Here is a 16,525-nt window from a genome sequence, read left to right as displayed (position 1 = left end):
TTCCAATATTCCTTTAACAATCTTTTTCTAGCACCCCTGCTGCCTGATTTGTAGTGTTTTGCAGTTGCTGGTTGTTGTTGTTTTTTTTTTTTACAGACAGACAAATGTTAATAGATGTCGTCTTTTGACAACTGAATTTTACAGTTGTCACCCTTTAGGACCTACTCTTCCATCAGTGTATGATGCCCGCTTAAAGTGAGACCCTCAGAAGCCTCAAGGTTCATTTTCTGTTGTCAAGTGTACACCCATCATCAGGGCTGATACTGACCTTAATCGGGTTGGGTATTGGCCAGAAATGATTAGTCCATATTTATATAAAGTGCATCATTTCAGCCACTACTATACACACCATTGTTATGAAATTTAAAAATAAAAACAGCAACAAAAGTGACTGAAAAGTCAAAACAACCATCCCTCAATGCAGTCTATAAAAAATGTTGTCAGACATACACACAACATCTTAATGACTCTTCACATATTGTGTTTTAAGAATACAGACTACTTTCTTTAGGTAAATTTTACAGCCTGTCAATTCAAACACAACCATTTTAAGCTTTTATTTTCCATTTCTATCACAGTGCTCAACAACTCAGCCTCTTGATGTGCCTTTCTATGCATTTGATCTACATAGTTGATGTCTGGATCCCTGGTTTTTGTTCTACTGTCATTATTAATCTGTTTTACACAAGGGACAGTAAGGTGCTCTGTGAAGTACAATACATATAAAGGCTTTTCCAAACAGGTGAATGTGTATGTATGTTTTTTAAGACATTATCTTACACATATATGTCTACTTTTGGCCTAATTGTGTGCTGTAGTTTTGTTTTCTTGTCTTCTCCTTATCACCCTGCATATTCAACTGCATACGGCATTCGTGTTCATGTTGCATCTGTGATGCTGTCTTTCTGGAAAGCTAAGTGCGATGCCAGATATCTCCTGGACATCTTGTTTGCTACGACCTCCCCAGCATGAATACATGCTAAACAGATACCCACAGCCTCACACATGTACACAAACCGGCATGCGTGGATGAATATGCAAGGTGATTAGGTCAGCCGGCAATGATGCCCAGATGGAGATCTCTAATACAGTTAGCAAAATGTCTATTCCAGGCAACTAATTTCTACATTTACCTTCAGTCTGACTGAAGAACAAATGTTTGATCCACTGAACCTGCTGACGGATTTGAAAAGCATGTTATCTAGTTAAAATTTTCTAAATTACACAATTTTTATAGCAATAAACTGTAAAAACAAAAAGAATTGTCAGACTTTAAACTGGTCTGTGAATATATCATGTGTGACATATGGTTTGGAGGAGAGATAGCCAGAAATAAGCTCAAAGTTGTGATGTTTCAACAAATGTGATTGTTCTACATTTCTCATTTAAGAATTTCAAATTAAATAAATGAATAAAATTTTTGCAGTTCTCAGGGCAACTGAGTAACCATGATTGACTCAGCTGTGACCAACTGAGGAGATGACAAGAGAGACTAAGAGCAAAATCAAACATAATGGATTAATAAAATGAATCCAACATGTTTCAAACATGGGAGGGAAAGAGTTGTCAGCAAGTTTGGAAGATTCATTCAGCATGGTGAAGTGTCCCTCTAGAGTTATTGCGCAGATTCATGTGGTAAAGGTAGTTTTTAGAGGTTGTAAATTTAGTAGATCTATAGCATGTGGAGCCAAAATTTCTTTCAAAGAAATTCCACGCTTGTCTTCATGGTAATGGGTTGGTGGGTGCACGCACGCTCCGACAGGCAGCATTTAGCTACTAGAACCAGTATCGGTGGTTAGGTTGGCTATTCGGCTATTCGGGTCAGCCCTAATTAACAGCAGTGATGGAAGGTCACAAAGGGTTTATGGATTGTGCTTTCACACAGTTTGGAGGTGCTTGTACTTTGCTTGTATCTCCAATTTATTATATTTTACACTTTACTCCAGTACATTACAGGGGGAAATGTTTTCAGTGTATTTTTACTGCACATCCATTTGACAGTCAATGACTAGTTAACTTTCTACATTAAGTTTTTTTGTCATTGACATGGGTGGATTATGAAACAATGGCCTCTTGATTCTTGTGGTTGTTTTTTTTTTTTTTTGCCCCATTTTGATCTCATATTGTTCATTTTGTGTTTCTTTGTGGTTCATTTAATTTCTGTCATTTTGCATCATGTCCCATTTCGGTCATTTTATTGTCTCATTGTGGTTGTTTGGCATCTCTTCGTAGTTGTTTTTTGGCCTATTTTGGTCATGTTGTGTGTCATAGTGGTTGATTGCATCCAGTTTTGCTTGTTTTGCATCCCTTTGTGGATTTTTTCTATTGTCTCTTTTTGTGTCTCATTTAGGTCGTTTTGCAACTCTTTGTTGTTATTGTGTCTTCGGGCTCATTTACCTCTTCTTTATTGTACATCTTGGTTTGGTTGTTTTATGTCTCTTTCTGGGATATATATAATAATTTTGGGACAGCATCAGAGGCTCCCTGAGGTCTTGGGCCTTTGAGCCTGTGCCTGGTAGTCTTGTTAAGTAATCAGTCCATGGATAAATATTCTCACAACTTTCCTACTTTCCTCCTTCACTTGTTTCCTTTTGCAAAAAATCTGAATCTAGACAGAAATCCAGCACTAATTTTGCTAGCAGGTCATTTTTTTAGGTAATTTTTAGGTCATTTTTTCTTCTTCTACTAAAGTAGGTTTCTGAATACAGGACTATTTTTGTCCATTGTATGTTATATGAGTTATTTTACGTGTACTTCAGTAATTATTTTTTATTTAAGTGCTTCTTCTACCAATGAACAACAATCCAAGTCCTGCAATTATTCATTTACACTGATTTTGAAATATAAAAAAGCAGCATTTGTCACATTTTAAAAGCTGACATCAGAAAACATTTATCATTTCCCCTTAATAAATGAATCACTTATCAAACTGCGTGTTAATAGACTAATTGGTTTGTTGACAAATCCTTTCAGCCCTGGCTGATGGTCTTTCCTGAAACTTGAAAGTGGATAATAAGGCTCCTGTATCAGATCCTGGAGTGGTTCAATATAAACACTGCTAGTATTTCGGCTGCTGAGTGCTACAACCCACACAGTTACAGTGTAAATAGAGAGCCTCTTAAGGAGATGTAGTGTGTTTATAAACTGATGCTGTAATCCAAGACTCCCTCTCAGGAGCTGCAGGCTTAATACACCACTCAGTCTTACAGGATGTGTGGGATCAAACCATCTGCTGCCATGTATTACTGGAAGTCACATACTGGGTCAAAACCACACATTTTTACCTTCTCTATGTCTGCAGCAATTCAGCTCAGAAAAAGTTAAATCCCTGACAGAGTTTGGATTATTTCAGGCCATGGAAAGAAAATAACAGTAAGCTCTAACATCAGTTACGTAATTAAAAGTACTAACACAACACTTTGGGAATACTGTGTTACAAGTACAAGTTCTGCACACAAAATTTCGCATCTTAAGGATATGAATATAATCATTAAATACAGCAACTAAAAGTACTCTACAGAAAAATGGCCCATTTTATGCACATATAACTTATTATGCAATAATATAAAATCTGAATTTTACTGTTGTAGTTAGTCATTTATACTTATTTTGTTTAGGCAGGCAGCAAACTATAATTTTTTACTTTGGATTGATTTTAATCAGTAGATTTTTTTTTGTGTGAAACCTCTAAAAAAAAAAAATCAATGAGAAATGTTTATTTATTTATTTTTAAAAAATCAATCCCAAATGTTCAGCAGTGTTGCTTAAAGCCCTGGTTTACAAATGTCCCATTTTGTGCAGAATTCAACAAATGTGTATTTTACTGTCAAACACTGTAGAAAATCAGTAAAAAATGAATAAATAAAAAAGAAAAAAGAGTTGAAATCCAGCAGCTGGTGCGGCAGGAAACATATAGTAAAAAAAATAAATAAATAAAAAATGCTGCAATATTTAAACTGTTAAACTGTGAAAACAACTGCATCTGTAGAACAATGTATTTTTTTGGATTTAAATACATTAAAACAGTGTAATTTTATGGTCACATATTGCAAAGGAACAAATTAATATTTGTAAAAATACCGATTTTTGATGTAGGTATGAAAGTTTTGGCTTTTGTTGACATGTTAATTAATCCCTTATAACTGATTTTACTATTTATTTTCAGTATTTTAACAAAAGTGAAAATCTGTAACTGTATAAATGATTTACTATTTATCAGTCCTTACTTAACACAGTTTTTCCTTCTTTCCAGTAAATATTTATACATAATATTTTGCTGATTTAAATACATTTAAAAAAAAACAAAAACTTTACTATAGTCAGATGTCAACGAGGTGCTTACAATTTGTGAAATTACTGATTTGTAATGCGCAGGTTAATATTTAGTTCATGATTTTACTCATTATTATTTATAATACCAAAACACAGGAATTCTGTAATATAACAGTAAATTGTTCAAAACACTACAGTTGTTGTCAGAGGAGCAAAAAAATGCCACAGAAATATTCTAATAAGAAGCTGAAATCAGAAAATGTAGACCTTTTTTTGATTAATTAGTCCAACTGATTATTTGGTTATCAAAATAGTTGGCGATTAATGTAATGTTTGACAGCTATGTGATTAATTGATTATTCACTGCAGCTCTAGTGGTGGGGGAGGTATGGCTGCAACAATTTATTTCCAACATGGTGTAATTGCTGATGACAATAGCAAAATGAAATCTGAAATGTTTAGATACATCTTGCCAGTGAGGACACCCGGGATCTTTCTGCGTGGAGTTTGCATGTTCTCCCCGTGCAGCGTGGGTTCTCTTCAGGTTCTCCAGCTTCCTCCCACACAGTCCAAAAACATGTTGAGGTTAATTGGTGATTCTAAATTGTCCGCAGGTGTGAATGTGAGTGTGCTTGGTTGTCTGTCTCTAAAGTGTGGCCCTGTGATAGACTGGCGACCTGTCCAGGGTGTCCCCTGCCTTCGCCCTGAGTCAGCTGGTATAGGCTCCAGCCCCCCGCGACCCTACTGAGGATTAAGCAGTGTTTAGATAATGGATGGATGGATGTACTGAGTAAGCAACAAAGGATTTTATTGAAGCTTCTTGAATGGAGAGTGAAATGTAGAGGAATTAGGCTGGTCTGAAGAAGAGAAAAAACACGTGTAGAGGATAAATAAGAGTTGAGAAAAGCAGTTTCTGTGTCCATGTGAAAGCTTTTTTCTTTCCACCTCATCACTTTGGCTCTGCTGCATCATCCATCGAGCTCAGTGAAGGTCAGACAGCAGCAGTCAGAGAGACAGGAGTGCTGTGTAAGAGTAGCAGGGGTTTAATTGGAAGTTTAAGGAAAGAAAGGAGGATGGGAAGTTGTGTGTCAGGAGTCTGTGTAAAGCTGAGTGTTCACGTTGGCTGTTTTCAACTCCCTACGCTCATCTCCTGGTGTGTGAACACCGACGTCCACAGTTTCTTTACTTATAAAAATAAATGTGCATTAATCAAAGCTAAAGTCTGTTCTATAAAACTGCACCTCTCTGAATTGTACGCAACCGATAAGCTACAAATATGTGAAACTAGAAGTTTATAGGTGTGTTTTAGATTTTTTATTTTGCTGGAGAATTTTTCAACCTCCTTTTTATGCACCATGACTCTCTTTAGTACAACTTGTGGACAAGAAATGTGGAAACAAGGAAATGTGACATAGAAACAGTTTTATAATTCATATTTTGGATCACTGTAAGACAACGGTTGTGGCTAGAGACTGTCTGTTTTTGGTTTATGTCATCCTTTCTGAATTCTGTCTTGATTTAGTGACAATGTAATTAGAACTAGTCGAGATGACATTGTTGATATCTTTCATTTTAAATCTGGATAGACAATTCAGCTTTTAAATGGTAGAACAGCTTGCCATAGGTACAGCACCTGTGAGTGTAGTGTGTTTTTAAAAAAAAATATCTTTACGCTTCTTCCATCTGTTTCAAAATGCAACATAGAGCTATCTCAGTTCTTTTTTCTTAGTTTTTGATGAATATGAAAATCTGACCCCTCCTCTGTTCTGTCGTCTTTCTTTGGCTTGCAGAAAAAGAGCAGAGAGGAGAGTTGCGGCGAGGGGAGCGGGGTGGAGATCTTGGAGAACAAACCCTATGAGGACGGTCCCGGAGGCTCGGGTCAGTACACCCACAAGGTCTATCACATCGGCAAACACATCCCGTCCTGGTTCTGTGCCATCCTGCCTCAAGCTGCCCTGCGAGTGGAGGAGGAGTCCTGGAACGCTTACCCCTATACACGAACCCGGTGAGGCCGACTCACACCAGATATTAAAAATGATGCAAATAGATACTAAACTCCCCCCGTGGCCTATGTAAATCTTTTACCCGGTGTTAACACTTAAGCAGACATTGTGTCTAGTGATTTTAGACAGGCGCATTATGGAAAGGCACACTTAGTAATAAAACCTTGTCGATAGATTTTAGTGGATGAATTTCTAAATGTGAAGAATGAAGTAACGTTCACCTGATATTGCTGACGGAGACTTTTTTTTAATTATTTGGAACAGTTTCAGCTCAGTGATCACAGAATAATACTGTTGCTGCCAACTTGTAATATCGTCCTGATGACTTAATATCCACAAACCCACAGGTCCAACTACTTTCTCAAACCAGCAAGGTTGTATGTACTTTTCCTGGCAGTTGATATCCATTCTCATAAATTAGCTCCTTAAGTACTGCAGAAAGACACTTCTCTGTTAAAACTTTCTTGTTCTAAAAAATGTAATTTCAAGTCACGTTTTCAGTGTGAAGTCTTGTTGGCAGTACATAAGTTTTCACTGTTTGTTTTGTCCCACTCATGTTTCAAGACTCAAATATTTTGTCATCTGTCACATAAAACAAAGACAAGGAGCAAATGATTTCATTTAAGAGGCTGGAATCTGTAGCTGTATTTCTGCTCCATCAGTTACCAAAATGATTACCCTCAATTACCACTCTTGTTTATTATTAAACAGTTTCATATCCTGTATTGAAGGTGTTCAAATAAAACACAACTGAACTTTAGAAATGTCAAGTTTTCATTTTGTAACTTAATGATAATTCTTGGTATTAGTCGTTTCATCAAAAAGTTTTTTTTTAATGATTTGTAAGTGACTCATAAATAATTTAAATCAATTATGAGATAAAATGAGGTGTATGACTTAAAGTGTTTCCCATTTTAAGCAGCCTTCTGTCCCTTTTTGTTTCTCAGGTATACGTGCCCCTTTGTAGAGAAATTCTCTATAGATATCGAGACATACTATAAACCAGATACTGGAAATCAAGTGGATGTCTTCAATCTTTCTTCTGCTGAGAAAAGACAGAGGACTGTAGGTAAGTTTATCATCAAAAAAACACTCACTTTGGGGCACTGCTATAGCTCACTGGGTTGAGCGTCCCATGTACAGGGCTACAGTCCCGATGTGGAGTTCATGGTTTTGATCCCGGTTCTTGGCCTTTTCCCCCTTTTTTTTCCCCTACTTTCCTGTCTCTTTCTCACTGCACTGTCAAATAAAGGCACAAAGGCCAAAAAATAACTTTAAAAAAACACTCACTTTTTGCACCATTTCTCTTAAATTGTACCACTGGGATCCACTGGCCGGTCGTCATCTCCTCATAAGCAGGATGTGGAACTGAATTTACACAGTGTTATTTGCAGTGAAAAGGCAGACAGCGTGAGGCAGAGGGATACAGACTGTGGAGTGTAGGAGCTTGTGTTGAGCCTCTGCATACTAAAATTCACTGGGGTGCAGGAAAAATGTGCAGTCTGCTCCAGACTCATTCCCTGCAGGGACTGATTACATAAAAGACACACACACATTGAACTGCACACTTTTCTTAAGGCAGGTGTTCAGTGAGGACATCACGACATCTGTCCTGCTCGAACCTGCTTCAGTGTGTTTTTGTTCCCCTTGCAGACCCCATAGACATCGTGAAGGACTACATCCCTCCTCATGAATACCTTGTGGAAGAAGACCCAAAGCTGTACCAGTCAGTCAAGACCAAACGGGGCCCGCTGTCGGAGGACTGGATCGAGGAGATCAACCAGAGTTCCAGTCAGAGTGCCGTCATGTGTGCATACAAGCTCTGCAAAGTGGAGTTCAGATACTGGGGCATGCAGTCCAAGATCGAACGCTTCATACACGATGTGGGTAGGTATGGGAAGTAGAGTGTGTCTTATCTTTACACATAAATCAGGCTTTACAGTTAACCTTAAAACATGAAACATATTCATGAAAAGTTAGAAAAAAAACCCAGAAGGTCAATGCGCACCCTGAAAAGTACAAGTACAAAGAGGGTGATCATAAAAAATAAATTACCCACAAAAAGTCCAAATAGAACAGTAAACACGAAGAATAATAATAACAAGTTGTTAATAATCGTGAATGAATATAGGTAAAGGTATCTTGAAGAGTTACCTTGAACCCTATCAATAATAATCTTTCACTCCTTTCATTTTAATCTTGTTTAATCTCTTTTCTTTTCCCTTGTGTCTTTGTGTTTTTTCTTTCCTTTAATGTGCTATATATTTTTTTAAGTATTTTATTTGTATCAATTAGTGTTTGTTCTATTAATTTATTTATAATGAAGTTCAGTATTTTGCATTTTTTGTCTCTTAATATGTTTTAACTCTATTTCTCTGCTTTTTGCTTCAATGTCTGTTGTAATATTGTCTTACAGAGTTTGATCTTTTTTGGGTCTTGTCTGTCAAAGCACTTTGTAAGCTCTTTTAAAGGTGATATATAGGTAAAGTTACTATTGTTATTGATGTGATTAATCTAGAAAATTTGGGAAACATTTTTTAAAAAATCTGGCAAAAATCAACTAAAAGAATGCTATTTGGTAATAAGCATGAAACACTGATAATAACCCTTAAAAATCTGCAGTAATCACACACATTAAAATCCAGACAAAAACTAAAAGCCTAAAAAGTCTGGCAGGAACAACGTTGAAACCTTGTAAACCCTGAACATTAGGTTAAGACCCTGAAAGCTTTGAGATTAATCCAGAAAAGTCAGGAATATTTCGGACTTTCATAATTAAACATGTTTGTGGAAGCAGGTCTATAAGAAAACATCTCTATAATGATTAACCACTGATTAAATGAATCCTCTCTCAGGGGCAGATGCTGAAAACGAAATGAACAAGGTTTCAGATGAATCAGAGGAAAACTAAGTAGAGGTAAACAGATAAAATGGAAAAGCTACCTGAGAAAGTGTCTGACCGCTCAGAGCAGGAGGAGGCGTCTGGCTCCCTGAGATAACACAGCAGACTGGATTAATTTCCTGCCAGTGTTGGGCTGTTTCTGTTTCATTGCTGCGATCTAACACTGTTTATACACTCCCACAACCCTCAGCTCGCTCCCTCACAGCATTTACTTCCAGGCTAATGAAGCAGCAGCTGCTCTGTCTTCATGGCATTCTCACTCTGTCGTCTAATCAACACATCTCCAACCACAAAATGTGTTTTTCCTTCCTGACCTCCCGTTGCATTCACCACCACCTCAGCCTCTCACTGAACTGTGTTTATGCTAATGTCATCTACGGCTGTTTACTCGAAAATATTCACTGGATCTTTATCTGCATCACCTCTGATTCATGAATATTATCACACAGCAGCTCTAACACGCTGTTTGTATTCTAAATAATGTTCAGTGGGTCTTTGGGTTGTTTCATTCATATTGCAGTAGTGGCTGTTTTCACTTTATATACAATATAATAGCTTTCTCTGTTTACTTATGTAAGCTTTTATTGCCAGCTAGTATGTTTGAATCATGACAATCAATAATTAATCTTGCTTTTATGGTTTTATATCCAGCTGGTGCTTGCTTAGGTCACCAAGAGGAGGACACTGATTAAAATTGAATCTCTTTTGACAGATCATGTGGCTTTACAGGGCAGTCATTTTTAGTTTCTCTTTGGAAGATATTTTCAGCGATACAGTATTTGTATAACTTTCTTTTAAAGCAGACACAATCACATAAGTGGCAAGAAATCCCTTTATAGTGAGTTTTAGCATGTTGTTTAGCTGCCTGACCGAAAACTTCACTGTTCTGGTTTATTTTCAGTGATGTGATAACTGTCTGTACACTACTTGCTCAGCAGAGACAGAGCAGTAAAATAGTGAAGCATTTAGCAGCTAAAGAGCCAAATATTGCTTCCAGGAGTGGGTGGTAATAATTATAAAAATCATGAGTAAGAAAAAAAAAAAGAAAAATCAAAGTTTGAAATACAAGAATTGGGAATCTTGAGAAAAAAAAAAGGAATAAATAATGTTGAAAAGATAGAAATAAAAAATTCAAAAGTTCAAAAATGCCTTGATAACCCTAAAAATGTCAAGAGTAGCAAATAACAACTTGCCCTCCGCAGCATAAAATATGTATTAAGATTTTTTGGATAAAAATATAATTGTATTGTTCTAATGAAAATATGCAACTTGAACAAAGGATAGTGTGACTGAAAAGTTACTGTTAACCCTGGAAAAACTGAAAATAATCTTATAAAGTCAGGACTTGTTAACCGAGCAAACTTAAATACAACAACAGAAAGCTGCTAATAATTGTAAAGATCAAGGCTAATCGCCAACATTTTAATATAACCTAAAAAATTAGGGATAATCAATGAAAATCTGGAATATTCTGAAATAAGGAAGTAAAGAATAAATGATGTTGAAAAGTTAGGAATCATTGGATGTAATTAACTGACTGTAACCTTCCTTTTTGCTGTGTTTAATGTTGTTTTCTAGATTTGAGTGGTTTATTTTGGGTATTTCCACATTTGCAGGTTCATGTACATGTACAACCTGTAGTCTACGTTTTGATATTATGGCAGGCTTAAAACACTCTTACTCTAGAGTTTTACTCATGCTATTTAAATAATGTTATATTTAGCATTTTTATTTTTCTGCATGTTAATGAAAACATTTTCTTGATGAAATGTTTTGGTGTTTCATACTTCTTCATGGTATGTGGAGTGTGTTTATTGGTGGCAACATCACAGCAACTCCCTATTCAGGATGACTTCTCTTTGTACCACACTTTAGGCCTGATGAAGGCAGCGAAACGTTGAAATAATACATTTGAGAGACATTTCTGTTTCAGAGAGTGTATGGTAGTCTGATCAAAACTTTTAGATCCACTCATTCCTCTTATTCGCACCTGCCTGATGAAACTGATGTGCAAAGAGTTCCTTGGTGTAAAAAAATGAGAATAAAAATGTAATGTCTTGAACAACCAACAAATGCAATCCTATAAAGTTGGAAATAAACCGACAATTCAGTGATACTCCATGAAAAATTGCTAAAAATATATATATATTTTAAAAAGTTTGAAATCAGAGCAATTTTATTCATGTAGCACATTTTCAAACCATCAAAGTTGACCAAAGTGCTGTACGTGTTATAAGAAAGTCACCAAAAAAACCTGTGCACAAATCAAGACAAGAATACGACTAATAGGAACAAAGTTAAAAGCAAATAATTACCAACAAAAGTCAGCAACCCACCTGAAAATGCTGTGATAACTGTAATACAGTTAAGAGCTGTCATTAGAAACCTCAGTGTTCCTGAGGCCAAAAAATGATGTTAATGACTTAAACAAGTTTCGAAGTTTCTGCATTTTTGCCTACATAAGTTTACTTTTTACTCTTGCTGTATAAAGGTATAGATTTAAATACAACATAACATTATATTGTCTCAGTATTCTGTCATAAACAAAACCAGCATCAGTGCAGTAAAAATATATAAATCATTTTCATTATAATTTGTTATTTAATAAACCAAACTTATATCATTTACTTTAGATGATATTTATCATCTAATCTGTGAAACCAATATCAGATATCTTTGAAGTTTATCCATTTTTTCAGATTTATGTCACAGAAATATGATTTGTTTTAGCTAAAATGAACTTACATGCCAATAAGTCCTTGGTTATGTCTTTGCAGGCCTGCGTAAAGTGATGGTTCGAGCTCACCGGCAGGCGTGGTGCTGGCAGGACGAGTGGTATGGCCTCACCATTGAGGACATCAGGCAGCTGGAGCTGGAGACTCAGCTGGCTTTAGCCAAGAAGATGGCCCAGTACAGCCTTAATGAGGAGGGGGGAACGGAGACCAATGGCTCCTCAGTCAGCCAGGACCAGGAGCAGGGAGCAGAGGCAGAGGGGTCGACGGCAGAGGCAGAGGGAGCTGGAGGGAAGCTCGGAGATTCACTGGAGACACGAGGGGAGCTCACCAAGCAGTGGTCGACATCCTCCAGATCCTCCAACAGGTCGTCAAAGAGAGGAGGTGAGCAAGGTTCTTTTACTTGATACTGAGATTGAAGCAAACTGCAAGGGTTGACATGAGCAGCTCAGTATCTACATATACCTATATGTGTTCGTACATATTATTTATACCATACTTGTAAGGTGCAGGTCAGATACTAAGGTTGGGTGACATGTTAAAATTTTACAAAAAGCTCTTGTCAATCCAACCACTGTCATTTGCCCATATATTCTTGAATGCAGTTACTAAAGAGCTTGTTGCAAAACAAGAACATTAAACCACCTATTTTAGATTATTTTTCCTTTTAACTGAACTAAACTAGCAAGCTGAAGGACCTAAACTAAGCAATTTGCCATCTTTGCAGCACCCAATAAATGAACGACAGCCTGATTATCATTCATATCAGTGTCCTCATATTTACAGCTTTTATTTTACACTGCCAAGTTTTTAGGACACAAGAAATACAAAAAATATTAATTTCACCAGATGGGACATTTTAAAAGTAGCAAAATGACAAAAATTGCAACCCCCAAATTAATTATTATTCAACAATATCAGATACTAGTTTTGTTTTCTTTATACACACAGTAATAATAAGAGATACCTGCTGACCTCCTGTTGTGTTGTTGTAGGTAGTCCATCCCACCAGAGTATTTCAGAGTGGAGGATGCAAAGCATCGCCCGGGACTCTGAGGACAGCACAGACGACGAGTTCTTTGATGCTCATGGTAAAATCATCATCTTACAGCAAATTATACACAACAACCACTATATTCTGCTTTTAATATGCACTGTGTTATGTTAGAGAGCTTTACATGATGTTTCAGCACCGTCTCCTGCTTTGTTCAGGTTTTACAGCATGCAAACATCTTGAATGATTAATTTATCATACTGTATATCTTGTAATTGTCATGGGATGATAAATGCCAGCCGTGGAGCACTTCGAGGTTTCCTCCTTAATCATGTTTTGTTCTTTTAATTTATACCTGTTGTTAAATTATACTTCTTTGTACATTAAACTCTAAGATATTAAAAAGAGAATGTTTCCAGGCCATCAAAGTTATCGGAGCAGCTCTGGCCTACAAAGCCAAACACTGTCAAAGTTAGGTTAAAAGTGAGTTAAAGCTGTCACTGTATTACCTTTAGTATTCGTTTTTCAGCAATGGGTCATTTACAAGAAAATTATGTATAATAGTCTGCAGGAGACGCTAGTTAAGGATAGTCTTAGGTCAGTCACAGTCTAACCTTATTTAAAGCTAGTTCCTGTCTGTTGCCAGCCTGAACAATTGACTTTGATGCTCCAGAATCTTAATTTGTTGTACTACTTAAACAAGGCCATAATTAATTCTAAGCATAATAGAGAAAAATCTGGAGTCCTTCTAAAAGTTAACTATCGTTGCTATAACTATCCTTATCCAAAGTGTCCAGTTTTAGGCTGAATATTTCTTCCAAGGAAATAATCATCTTTACAAGTCATTAAATAATTGTTTTATAGCTTATATAACCCCTAAACTTTTCTTCAGTTGCTGCTGTCTGCCTTTGTATGGTAGTTTTGTTGTTTGTTATTTTAGAATTCAAAATGTTGTTGTTCTTCAAAATAGCTGCCAGAAAGATGAACCTGCTTGAGCTTTTGCAGGACTGCAATACAACATCATCCGGCAAACTACTGCCAATCAAACAAGCTTGTTATAAAATCCTGTCTGTCAGAGCGCAGCATTTTGACATCTGAGAAGTCTTTAAAATGCAAATCTGTTACTCAAACTGGACTTCCTAGTTTTTTTTTCAGAGCTCGTATTTGTCAAACTTAGAAGATTGACACATGAGAATTCCAAAGTACCAACTTTATAGTGTGAATAACAAGAGACTTACAGCAAAATGTGCTCGTCTGACTGAACGCATGTATTTTCGGTGAAGGAATAAATGGACTTTTCATCTGCAATATTGTACTTGAAAAAAAATCAGCATTCAATAGTAGATTTTCTGCAAGAATTTTGTTTGTGTAAAGTCCTAACTGTCTTAAAATTACTGGCAGGTGAAACAAAAACATCACTGCATTTAAAAGGACTAAATATATGAATAGGAATATCAAAATTGGCTGAAATGGAGAGAAGATTCTGCTGCAAAATATTGTGCTGCTGGTCGACGGTATGAAAGTAGAGGAAATTATAATGAGGAGATTTTAGCCTGGACAGTGACCCCGAACTACATGAAAGCCAGAGTTATTATTGTTGTCTGTTTGCACTCTGATAAACACCAGAAAGGAAAGCTGGTGTAACGCCCTATTCATTACCCATTATCAAAAACTTTGTTTTAACTCAGAGCTACATTAAGTTGGAAGCCTTACTTTACAATATAGCTGAGCAAAGATAGCTTTCATTTCAGCCGAGGCTAGTTGGTGCTTGCTCAGCAGGTCATGCTCATTTGACAAAAACTTGGAAATAAAAACATTAAAAACGCATCTTATTAAAAACAAATAATGAATTACATGAAGTGAATCAAGCTTTAGATTGTTCTGCATGTTATTTCAGGTTATAGCTACACAATAAGCACAACTGCATTTTTAAGTCCAGTAAGAACTGCCAACACCTGCAGAGTGTTCCAGTCATTAGAGTGTATTTGATAAGGAACATTAAAAGACAACAATGAAGGAATATAAGTGGGTGCTAAACTCATAGGTGTGAATTTTCCTAATTTTGTTAGTCTTAATTTTGTGAGGAAGAGTTTTGGTTTCTACTTTTATCATTCACTTGAGTTTGAAATGTCACAGTTGCAGTTTGATAAATGTGGGCCCAGGCCTCATCAGTACCTGAAGCATGACTCCTCCACCAGTGCAGTTCAGTGTGATGTTTAAACACAGCACTGTTTTCAGTCTGACCTAATAGCAAGCAACACTGTGGAATATATGGTGGACTGTGGGGTACATGTTCAGAGACCTGGAGGAGGTTTGAGGTTTCAAAGGGAGCCAAAAACTGCCTTTTCAGACAGTCCATAAAAAGGAGGTATTTTTTTCATATCTGTGTCACGAGGGTGATTAGAATGCATCAGACTCTATCAAACCTCTTTTGTGTGTCTTGCAGAGGACTTCTCTGATAATGAGGAAATGTTTTCCAAAGAGATCACCAAGTGGAGCTCTAATGACCTGATGGACAAGATAGAAACAATAGAGGTGGATGAAGCACAAGGTAGGTGACTGTTCCAGTGATTAAAAACAAACAAACACTCTTTTAAATATGTGCACATAGAAAAAAAACATGTTTTTTTAGCGTTAACATTTGACCTCTTTCTCTTGCGCAGTCTGATATGTGGACGCCAGCGTCTACAGTTTGTTTACATGTTGATCATTAACCAAAACCAGAGTCTGTATCAAAGAAATGCAGCTTCTCAGATGTGTTGACAACTTTTATAAGTAGGTCTGCAACTGACAGTTGTTTTTATTGTCGATTAATCTGTTGGCTATTGCTTTGATTAATCGATTGGTTGTGTGGTCCATTAAATTTTAGAAAACTAATTAAAAATGTTGATCAGTGTTTCCCAAAGCTGAAGAGGACGTCCTTAGATATCTTGTTTTGTTCACGATCTAAAGATATTCAGTTTAATTTCACAGAGGAAAAAAGCTTGAATCAGAGAATCTTGAAAACAACTCAGATTGATTAATCAATAGTCAACGATTAATTTAGTAGTTGATAACTAATCAATTAATCATTGCAGCTCTACTTACAAGCTACAACTAAATTACATTATAAGCTTATAGGTGCTACAGATTTTTTTGTAAATAATGCTAAATATTAATTTATAAGTAACTGAATTCAAAATCCAGCTCCAGCAAAAGAACATTTAACGTACCTGAAGTGTCAAAAGTCAAAGTCCTTGTTATGCAGAAAAATGGCTCCTACGACTGATTTATATATTTCAAATATTTTTATTTGAACATTCAAAATAATGTGACCATGGGGACATGTTCAATCAAGGTGTGTCCTCTAATTGGCATCACAGGTGTCTACAAACTTGTAATCAGTCAGTCGGCCTATTTATAGGGTTGCAAGTAGTCACTGTGCTGTTTGATGACATGGTGTGTACCACACTAAACATGGGCCAGAGGAAGTGAAGGAGTGACTTGTCTCAGGAGATTAGAAAGACAATTATAGACAAGCATGTCAAAGGTAAAGGCTATAAGACCATCTCCAAGCAGCTTAATGTTCCTGTGACTACAGTTGCACATATTATTCAGAAATTTAAGATCCATGGGACTGTAG

At 36.4% G+C, this 16,525-nt stretch overlaps 1 protein-coding gene across 1 annotated transcript in view; it reads left to right on the top strand.

The window, feature by feature from the left end:
- Positions 1 to 16,525, top strand: part of pitpnm2 (phosphatidylinositol transfer protein, membrane-associated 2) — a 60,841-nt gene that overhangs the window by 31,940 nt on the left and 12,376 nt on the right. The window contains exons 3-8 of the mRNA XM_008298587.1: positions 6,063 to 6,277; positions 7,223 to 7,344; positions 7,929 to 8,162; positions 11,955 to 12,293; positions 12,905 to 13,000; positions 15,350 to 15,454. Coding sequence (XP_008296809.1) covers positions 6,063 to 6,277; positions 7,223 to 7,344; positions 7,929 to 8,162; positions 11,955 to 12,293; positions 12,905 to 13,000; positions 15,350 to 15,454 — 1,111 coding nt within the window. The remainder of the gene's footprint in view (positions 1 to 6,062; positions 6,278 to 7,222; positions 7,345 to 7,928; positions 8,163 to 11,954; positions 12,294 to 12,904; positions 13,001 to 15,349; positions 15,455 to 16,525) is intronic.

Source organism: Stegastes partitus, unplaced genomic scaffold (genome assembly GCF_000690725.1).
Source record: "Stegastes partitus isolate 25-593 unplaced genomic scaffold, Stegastes_partitus-1.0.2 Scaffold1330, whole genome shotgun sequence".
Lineage (NCBI taxonomy): Eukaryota > Metazoa > Chordata > Actinopteri > Pomacentridae > Stegastes > Stegastes partitus.
The sequence above is the reverse complement of the archived record's forward strand: the minus strand, read 5'-3'. Positions and strand labels throughout refer to the sequence as shown.